The 10,487-nt window shown below is 47.0% G+C and overlaps 1 protein-coding gene across 1 annotated transcript; it reads right to left on the bottom strand.

Moving 5' to 3' along the window:
- On the bottom strand, positions 1-3,037 carry brf2 (BRF2 general transcription factor IIIB subunit). The gene is made up of 5 exons (XM_080848112.1): positions 2,422-3,037; positions 2,286-2,345; positions 1,822-2,143; positions 1,300-1,477; positions 1-1,005 (listed from the first exon to the last, which is right to left on the bottom strand). Exons 1-5 carry the CDS (start codon positions 2,567-2,569, stop codon positions 52-54), a joined length of 1,662 nt encoding a protein of 553 aa, XP_080704238.1. The 5' UTR covers positions 2,570-3,037; the 3' UTR covers positions 1-51.
- Between the last annotated feature and the right edge of the window lie 7,450 nt (positions 3,038-10,487).

Below are 10,487 nucleotides of genomic sequence, written 5' to 3'. Positions count from 1 at the left end.
TTAAATCTCTCACATACTATACAGCATAAATAAATGTGCAAAACTGAAATCTCAGCTCTTCTTCTCCATGTGCTCCTGCATCTCCTGCTCCTCTGCTATACACCTCTGAGTCGTCAAGAAGTCTCTGATCTCTTTGGGGGTTCGGATGTAGGACTCAATCTCAGAGTCGGAGATCTCCTCGTCACCCGTCACGTCGGGTCCTGGCTCCATTCTCTGCCTCTTGGGCAGCTTTAAACAGGGGGGCACAAACAGCTGCCTCTTGCCCCAGTGGCCCTCTGGGAGATCAGCGGACCAAGAGTTCTGTCCAGCAAGGGGCAACCCATCTTCCCCCACTTTCAGTCCTTGTTCTCCAAGAGTGTCCATCTCTTCTACACCTGTTGTCATTATGCATGTCATCTCTCCAGCTTTCCTCCGCACACCTACTGGTTTAGGGCCCTCAGGTTTAGCCTCCGGCAGATGTACTTTAGGCAGCACTCTACCTGAAACAGGTGGATGTACCTGGGCTGGGGTGTGCGTTGAACCGGGTGCCACAGGCACATTATCCCGTGTAAGCGTATTCTCGGATGTTACAGCCATGTCACCAGTCTGTGTGTTTTCTGGCAGTGTGGGCATGTTGTGGCGTGTTGGCGTATTGTACGCTGCTCCAGGCATGTTTCCGGGCACTATAACGTTCTCTGCTGCCGCTGGTGTGATCTCCACCGGTGCAGAGGTGTCGTCTGAAGTTGTTATCTCGTTCTTGATGGCGTTAGCCTGCAGGTCCTCCTCGTGGCTTTTCATGGCCATAGCCAGCAGCAAGCGCCTGTGTTTCACAATGTCCTCCACCAGGGCGGCAACTCTACCAGGCTCCACCCGTGCCCCCCTCAGCCAGGGCAGCTGGGCACCCAGCTTACACAGCACCTCCTTCAGCTCCTTAACCCGTGCCTTCACCACCTGGCTGCCGGGAACCTTCCCTTCCGTCAGCTTCGCTATCCGGCAAAACACTGCCAGAGACACCTTCATACGAGGCTGTGAAGGGAGAGAGAGAGAAAATGAGGGATAGATATTGCGAGAGAGAAAATGATGGATGGAAGGAGGGAGGGAGGGAGAGAAAATTCTGTTCTAGCATTTGCACTATGGACAATGGGATTAACAAGGTCAAGTAGGATTATGCCTTTGCTGCATAAATCCCTATCCTTGTTCACATTTTGTGGTTGAAGGATCGTCATGACACTGAAGAGCTCAAAGAGTCGCTCTGATTGGAATGAGCTCAAGACACCATCAGCCTCCTCATACCAGAGAAGGGAGCCATGTCAGACTTACAGCTGGTCTGAGAGACTGCCAGGCCAGGTAGACTGCCGCCAGTGAGATACGTAGTGGGTGGCGGCCAGTGACCAACCAGGTGTCTCCAGCCAGCTCCACAAGCGCTGTGGCCCTTTCCGTCAGACGCTCGGCAGTCTCACTGAACTCCTCACCCACCACCTTGGCCGTCAGATTCAACCTGAGGGGTGCAGGAGTGGCAAGGTCTCTCAGTTACTTAGCAGGTTGATTAGAAACATCATATGGTTGGAAGACTTACTCTAGATGTGAAATCTGCCTCTATGCCTGGCTCCTGAATCTAGCTTGTTGCTATCTGGACTGATTACATGCTTGAGAACAAGTATTGGCGGCTGCTATGCTCTGGGGTTTGTGAACCCCACCTGTGATAGCACTACAGGTTAGGCACACAGAAAACATGGTGTCTGATTACAATCAGAAGACCTTTTTTAAACAGGCCCCTTACATGACAACAAGACATTTTGGCATTTCCTTCTCATGAGGATTTCAAAGTGCCTCCCCACTCACCCGTGACAGTAGCTCTCCAACAGGTCAGTGATGCTTGAGCTGGTCGCCTGGAGATGCAGGCTCTTGATAAGGTCCTGATAAACTGCCCCCATCAGGGTCGAGTCAGCCTCCAGCAGCGAGCCAATGGTTCCCATGGCAATGGGCCAGTTGTTCATCCTGGCAACGGCAACCATGCAGGCTCCGGCCAAGAGCTCTTTCTTGACCAGGCTGATATGCAGGAAAGTCGGATGGCCATAGGCCTGCTGATACAGCTCTACGGTGCTGGACTCCATATCACCTGGGAATCTGAAGATGCGGCACAGGGCACGGACCCTCTTTATGCCTGTTCACACACACCAAACACAACACCAAGACGGAGAGTAAGATCAGATACAAGTACCATACACAGTACTTGTACCATACAGAAATAGTTCTTCCGGTCATCAACGTTATTTAAAATCGTAAGAGAAAATAATGAAACCCACATTTAATAAGATTTCTACAGGGTTGCTTGTCGACCTCTGTGCTGGCATAGTATGGGACAGCTGAAAGTAGAGAAAGACACATAAGTTAAACCGCTTAATATCAGGAGCAGTCACCGGGCAGAGGGGCTAGACATACCTGTGCTTTGCTCCTCTTCGCTTCGGGTTGTAGTGAGGTGTTCCCTGGTGACAACCGATCCGCAGTCCTCACACACCAGTGTTCTCTCCGAGTACAGTTCATCCTCAACCACGTTTGTGGACCCACATTCTGCGCAGGTGTGCGGCATTCTACGTCGTGCTAATGAGATTTTTTGGCAAAAGAGACGCCACAATAGAAACCTAGTCGGCAAATCAAAAACACAGGGCACTGCAACTTCTTTTTAAGCTGATCCTCGAAGTTGCACAGACATGCCTTCTACAAATGCATAGGCTAAATTGTGTAGCATGATGCATCTTAAATCTGGTAATATTACCACGTGTTGTACGAATTTTGTAAATACTGACAATACGTCATATTAACCGCTCTCGATAACTATTTTTAGCTTAATAATGCACTGCTTAACCAACGGTATCCAAATATTACCAGTCAGCAATTCAGGCTTAATAATAACTAAGCTGTTTATTTACTGACAAACGGCATTATGTTTCTAGTTAATTTTACGTGGTTTACTCACTAGTGCCTATCTGATTCTGAACTCTTTCTTTGGTCTCTACAGAGTAGGCGTTTTTATCTCTGCAAGCAACGAAGTAGCCAATGTAACTTTCGTATGCTAAACGTACACACAATTGTAACATATAGGAAATGTCCGGGTGGAACTCAGATTGCGTTCAAAGGTTCCGCTTAACCGCAAGAGCTATAGGTGGTCTACTGATGCTTGTCGGGGGGCTTTTATGCTTGTATAGACACACAGGGAAGCACACACACACACACACACACACACACACACACACTTCACACCGAATTGCTTCTCTGGTCTTCGCTGTCAAGATTGAGTATGGCTGAGATTTAACAAGCAATTCTGACTACAAATCACAGTTCCAGGCAGGGATAGAGTTTTTCCTTTGTTGTGCTCTGCAATTACAATCCCTGAAGACTCATAAAGGCAGAACTCTGATGTTAAATGTATTCTGCTTCAGATGTCACAAAAAACATGATGCATCACAAAAACTGACATTTCAAAAATAAACAGAACGATGTTTAGCTTGTCATGAGGGGGATTTTTTCCCCCTTTGTTTTCCAAAGTGTTGGAAGCGCACAAGGCTGTTAAAGTGCCAAACATATGCGAGGCAGTTGCTTTGAAATGATTGTCATTTATTTCATATTTATTATTGATTTTGCTTATCACAACATTTTTATCTCATTACAGTGTTCTTAGAATTGTACGACAGTACTGATGCACATTGTTCGATAGTTGGAATATATCAAGAAATACAATATTTAAGTAAAAAAAAGGCTTCATTAAAGTGCTATGAATAGAATATTTGAAATGCTACACTTTTCCTTCAGTTCCAGTAAGTCTTCATTGTCTTGATCTCTTTCTTGTGCAAACATAACAAACATATAAAATACTCAAGAAAGGCACACAAACACTGTGTGGATATTATCCTGTTGTTCTATTAATTGGGTATGTTTGCGGGTTCAGGCTGGCATATTGCTTATGGCCTTGTTTGTCTATTGGCAAACGAGTGTTTGCAGGCTGCTGTAAACAATTATTATTCAGAACCCTCACTTAAAAAACAAAACAAAAGAAAGAACACTCAGGCTCCGCACCAAATCGTATTAAGCGTATTAACTTCATTCTGTCTGTGCATTCAGTGCAAGTAGGGCATGCCCATCCAGGGCATGCTGCACCAGTGTTAGAACAGATCCTTCTGGGGAGGCGGGTGGTGGTTAGGCATTCTGGGCTGTGGTGTGGGGCTCTTCCCAGCTGTGCAGAGAGATGTCTTTGTTTTAGGGGATCCTGGTGGGCTTTCTCGGGTGCGCTCAGGCTGGAGAGTATGTTGAGGGAATGTTCTTTGACATGCTCAGGTGTTTGTGTGTGTATAAGGGGCAATTTCCTGATGCGTGTAGACTGGTGTGCATGTGTCCGGAACCTTCTGACCTGTGCAGATATATGTGTGTGTGGGTGTGTGTGTATTTACGGGCCCTTCTTGAGGGCGTTGAGGGACATTAAAATGCTAGGCTGCTCCTCTATGACGCGTAGTATCAGGTTGTCAATGTACTCCTCCAGCTCCAGAATCTTGGATCTCCTCTGTGCCAGCTGATCCTGCTGCCGCAGCACCAGGCTGATCAGCTCCTCTTGGGTCAGCTGGGAGTACGGCCCTTTGGGCTCAGCTGGGGGGACCTGGGGGAGGGTAGAGACATAACAAGGTTCAGGGTTTCAGAACACACAGACAGACACACAAACAGCTAAGAGTGTACGCCTTTGGGTTCAGCACACAGAATAAAGAGTCGTATAAAAGTCCTCTGCCAATCAAACACTCCGTCTGACCATTTCCTTCATTTGATGATCGATCATAAAGGATATCATAAAAAGTCAGTCATCAGGACCACATGCACTGCTTACACCGAAAACCTTATATCTGGTTTGTTTGTACTGCAACTGTATGACAGAAGATAGCAGAATGGTCTCATAGTGCCAGGCGTCAAACTGCTGATACCCAAGCATGTATTTGAGGAAGAAAAGGCAGGACACAAATGTAAATGGAGACATAGAACAAACGTGTAGAATACGTACAAGGCACATGAAATATATGCGCAATGCAAGTATCCAGCTGAGAATTTGCTTGCTGTCTTCACATGCTTGTTTTATGTCACATGGCCTAGCACACCCTTTTCTCAACCTGGTCACGTGTTTCTCCTCTAGCGTTGTGTGCCTGTTCAAAATTCAACACACTCTGCCTACACAAAGCCCAGCATCATCAAGCTACAGTAATGTGGCATAAAACGCCTATCTGACTGGCTTATGACTTGCAGGTGTTGCCGGTGGACTCTGGCTGTGGAGAAGAGGTGGCGCAGGGATACCGTACCGTTGTGCCAGCGCGGGGGCAGGTGCTGATGGCCGTTTGTCCCAGCTTAGCCTGCGTGCTGGGGGCTGGAGGTGGCTCCTGGGCGTTCAGAGGCTTTACTGCGTGGGGTCTGCAGATAGAGAACAAACACATCAGTATCACACCAGGAGAGAGAGACACACAAACACCTCAGATAGCCGGTCATACTGACTGAGGAGACTGACACACAGAGAGGAGATGTAGCATACATACATACACACACGCACCAAACAGTGCACTCTAGCAGGATTCTGAAAAATAATTAGTTTTCAGCAGTATCACCTTCAGCTTCCCAGCTCACAAAAACCAATGTGTCATAAATCAATGTGGGATGTACACAATAAAAATCAACTAAAATATACAACCATAGACAATATGGTGTTTTTTGACAGCTCTCCTTCTCCTCCAACAATGCACATAATGCAGAGACAAGATTCATATAAAGAATAGACCAATTTGGAGAAAATGTTCTCTTTCCGTGTTTCTGACAGCATAACCTGAAGTACCAGATCTCATCTCTTTGACATTAGAATCCTGTTCCTCACAGCAGAAGGCAACTCATCTTTAGACTGGGAGGTGATTCGGGTTGTGGTGAGGTCTTTAGGAACTTGTTACAGCAGATTGTTAAATGATTAAACTGCATTAATGACCTGGCTTGGCTTGATCGTCTCGGTTGCCACCACTTGAAAGACAAAGCATGTCCCAGACATTAGTGCATAATGGCTTTTTAAAGTGATGTTTGCTTATAAGGTGAATTTAGGGACTTGACTAATGTAACCCCTTGTACAGGTTACCAATTAAAAGAAAGAGCTTTTTACAACCAACAGTAGCAGACATCTAGACAGGTTTTTCATACATGCATACTTTGATTTGTTCATTTTCTAGGGGTGAGTTAAAAGTAAACTCCCTAAAGTAAAGTGTCTAATTAAGCAAAAAAGAAGCAGACTTTTTGGAAGATTTAAGTCATGAAGAGAAATGCTCAGATGCCCTGCATGTTTAGAGGTACAATTCCTGAGTGAAAAAGCGCATTTGAGCTGGAGGAGCTTAGAACTTCAAAACCAGCCCTAACAGGAGCAGCAAAGACATTTCACCGCCACCCCTTACAAGAGCAGTGAAGAGCTGCAGACACCAGGGATGGGGCTAATGACTAGTGCAGCTGACAAGAGTGGGAAGTGTCTCCTAAGCGTAAAGATGTGACCCAATTCTGCTTACGTCTACCTCGCCACTTTCAGTTGATATCCAGGGGTTTGCTACAGGGCGCTCAGCAAGGGCATGACCTGGTGGCAGTGGATTGCATCAAATTGAAATAGGCCTCTATCAGGTCTGAGGGGACTATATGAGAATTCTCACCTGCGTGGCATCGACGTGGACCCACCGGTTTTGCAGACATCCTCCACTGCTCTGTTTGGCATGGAGACGGGCAGGGCGTCGGAGGGAGAGACACGGGCACGGAGCCGAACCCTCTGCCCAGACGGGCTCCGAGTCACCACCGAAGGAGCCTTTGCTTCCCCAGGTGTGTCAACAAGAGCTATGGCACCATGAGGTAAGGCGGTAACATCAGGATTAACAACCAGTGAAATTGGGCCTTGAGAATGAGGTGGTGTTTTTGGCGTGTTGGCAGGGGGTAAGGGTGCACGGTTTCTTTTATCCGATATTCGCTTAGGGCCATCAGTGCACTCATCAGAGGAAAGGGTGTCCAAATTGGGAAGCTTCTGGACATCTCTGCTCAGAGAGTCACCTTTTGGCTCCTCTGCCAAACATGGTTTAGCCATTCTGTCTGCAGGCTCTCCTTGAGGATCTCCTCTGTGGTCATCACGGTGCTGGTCTTCTGGCTTGGCACACTGTGCAAGGAACATTTCTGCCTCGTCTGGCCTCTTGGGCTCTTCCACTGTACAACCATCAGAAATGTCACCGCCATTTCTGTGAGAACCCACATTGGAGGGTTCCTCGCTCAGAGAGAGTTTAGGATCTGCAGTCTTCAATGCTAAACCACCCTGGTCAAGCTCTTGTTGTGGTTGCTCAGAGAGCCCAGATGCCTGAGGCTTGGGAGCAGGACCTTTGTTGTGTTTGGCCACTTTTGGTTCCAAGAATGGATTGGTTGTACGACTTGGCTGAATGCAGGTGGAGGTCTCAGAAGTGGCTTGCTGGTTGCTTCCATCAGAATTCTGTGAGCCGACAGATTCTCCAACGCAGGATCCATTGCTTCTGGTCTTCCCACCCTTTCCAAAGCCTTTTAAGGAGAGGCCATAATTCTGCAGTGCATTTCGGAACACTTGTGAGGCTAAAGTGGGTGCTGAACCTGCTGGCACATCACACCCTGCTGGTTGGCACACCGTCATCGTCTCAGACCCTGTTGGTGGTGCTGATCCTTTCCTGGCTTCCTCCTTGTTCTCGGCTTTCTCAACCTTCCTCAGGTGAGCAGGCGGTTTGGGAGCTGGCCGCTTGTCCTGGCGAGAGCTGGGGGGGTCTGGGGCTCTGTGGCCTTCCCTCTCCCTGACCGTCTGGTGGGGCTGACCTTCAGAGGAAGGAGCGGAGGTCCTCAGATGTACAGCCGGTTTGGACTCCCATCCCAGCTTCTTTGTCGGGGCAGACGGTGCACGGCGTTTCTTTTCTGTGCGGTCGAGAGGGATTCCAACTCCGGGGAGGTTCTCTGAGCTGCCACTGACAGAACCGTCCGCATTCTCATGTTCATCAGAAGGCAAGAACGGGTTTGAGGGTGTCTGAAATCCTACACTAGTCAAACTGAAGAGGCGGGGTGAGAAAGAGAAGTTGTGAAGAGAACAAGCAAATCAACACAGAAACCCAAACCAGGCAACATTAGAGCGCAGTAATGCTCTATAAAAGCTATGACATTTGAATGCTCTATAAAAGCTATGACTAGTCTGTCAACAATCCATTTTAAATCCATTCTCCCATTATCCTACAGGGAAATTTGAAGCATTTCTGATGCAATACTTTTTCTCTCACTTTAATTGCAGTCTAAGTGCTATTGTTTTGTTCTCCCTCTTCCGCTGGAACAGACAAAATTTCATCACAACCAAATTGAAAACGCAGCTGTGCATGGCCACGCCAGAAAGAGCACAGACTTTGGCCTAGATGCCTGATCAGCGCTTTATACGCTGAGGTATTTCCTCAGCTTCCTGATGGCCACCTTCACAGTCATACACATCTTCAAAGACCAGGAACACACACACACACACAGACACACAAACACACACTAGCGTAAACGCAGGGTTAATACAAGCAGGGATTCTACCCTCTTCCAAACCGTACGAGTTCTACAAAAGGAAAGGACTTGATGATGAAGGGTTAATAGTGTTGAATAGAAATAAATAGTCACTAGAAGCAGGGGTGGGATTTGCTTTATTTGTACTGTGTTAGGGAAGCTGATTGTGCTTAATGTCAAAGGTCAAACAAACTACAACAAACACATGAGTTTTTAACAGTGACAACCACTCAAACTTGTGGCACCATCAGTCACTCTGCCAGACTGAGACGCTGGTAGCTACAGCACCGGCGAAATTAAGAATAAATATATATATCATATTTTTATGTGTAATACATAAACGTTTTTACGTATACATATTTTACTGGAAAATATCTGAAATGCTCAACATCCAACAGGACTCTACCCCCATTTTGATTAATGTTTTGCCGCTACTGTCCCAGGAGCTGAGCTTCTGATCTATCTAGAAATACTGTGGCCAACACACTGCTGTGCGTGTGTGTGTGTGTGTGTGCGTGTGTGCGTGTGTGTTTGAGTGCTGACACTTTCGTGTATGTGTACGCTGGCTCACTCAGTCATGCATATTTCATGATGGTGCCAAATGTCTTGAGCAGGTCGTTGTCATGAGAGATGGAGACTAGAGAGGTCACACTGAAACACCCATACAGCTACTGCTTATATTGCTAATATCTCACTTCTACAGCTACTGCGTATACCCCACCTCTACAGCTACTTCTACTATCCCACCTCTACAGCTAGTGCTAATATCCTTACTTAACCAGACATACAGCTACTGCTAATATCATTATTTTACCAGACATACAGCTAGTGCTAATATCATTATTTAACCAGCCATACAGCTAGCGCTAATATCCTTATTTAACCACCTCTACAGGGTGGCATCTGCTTTGCTTATATTACTTCCAGGGTTCAGAGAGAAAGCCCTGTTAGCTGCTGTTTGCTCTGTGTGCATCTCAAAGCTGACAGAATGAACTCAGGGGAATATTAGACTACAGAGCTGAAAGAGGAGAGATGATGAGACTAAAAGGAATGCAAGGCAATTTGAGGGTTGTTGTCAGATGCCTGAGAGGGTGGTAGTCTTCAGACAGAAGCTGACTTTGGCACAGACCAGGGACAGATCAGAAACAGACCAGGGCCAGACCAGTAATATCACTGGGCCAGAACTGTGCCAGATCAGGGCTGGGTCTGTTCCAGTGCCAGCCTAGCTGCCATCTGATTTATCTGGGCTAAACAGGAAGTTGAATTGGGAGGAATATGAGGTTATCTGTTGTTATGTTATGGTAAGAGTAGACATGAATAAACAACTGCTTTCCTGCCCACGTGGCATGACATATATATATACACACACACACATATACACACACACACACACACACACACACACACACACACACACACACACACACACACACACACACACACACACACACACACACACACAGGGAATCTGTTTGCAGTCATCAGACTTGCTTTGATGTGCCAGTAGTAAGTGTTAACTTACTAATAAATATGTACATTTCTCTCATTTGTCTGTGTCTGTTGTTGTTCATAAGTTTGCATTTATGAAATGTGTGAAGTGTGACTGTGTTGGTAACAGACCTTGGCTTGACTGTAGACGCTTTGGTGGAGTGGCTGGGTTGGTCGTGTGGAGATCCCGCCTCTTCAAACAGATTAGCTGAGACAGAGTGATCCTCAAACGGATTGGCTGAGATGGAGGGCTCCTCAAACGAAGTGGTGGAGGAGATGTCCTCAAATGGGTTGGTGGCTGCAGTGGACTCCGTCTGAACATGCAGTGGCCCATCATGGCGGAGCTGGTTTCGTCCAAGCTGCTCCTCCCCATCCACTTCCCTGCTCTTCCTCTGCTCCTCGTCTTGCTCTCGCTCCACCATCATCATTCTCTCCTGTTCTGA

Source organism: Sprattus sprattus, assembly GCF_963457725.1.
Source record: "Sprattus sprattus genome assembly, chromosome: 11".
In the NCBI taxonomy this organism is placed as follows: Eukaryota; Metazoa; Chordata; class Actinopteri; order Clupeiformes; family Clupeidae; genus Sprattus; species Sprattus sprattus.
The sequence above is the reverse complement of the archived record's forward strand: the minus strand, read 5'-3'. Positions and strand labels throughout refer to the sequence as shown.

Excerpts from the sequence above, each read along its gene's own strand:
- brf2 (XM_080848112.1), bottom strand. The coding sequence starts at position 2,569 with ATGCCGCACACCTGCGCAGAATGTGGGTCCACAAACGTGGTTGAGGAT. Across the intron at positions 1,478-1,821 it reads TTGGAGAGCTACTGTCACGG|GTTGAATCTGACGGCCAAGG; the intron begins GTGAGTGGGGAG and ends TGCACCCCTCAG. Across the intron at positions 1,006-1,299 it reads GGCAGTCTCTCAGACCAGCT|CCTCGTATGAAGGTGTCTCT; the intron begins GTAAGTCTGACA and ends CTCCCTTCACAG.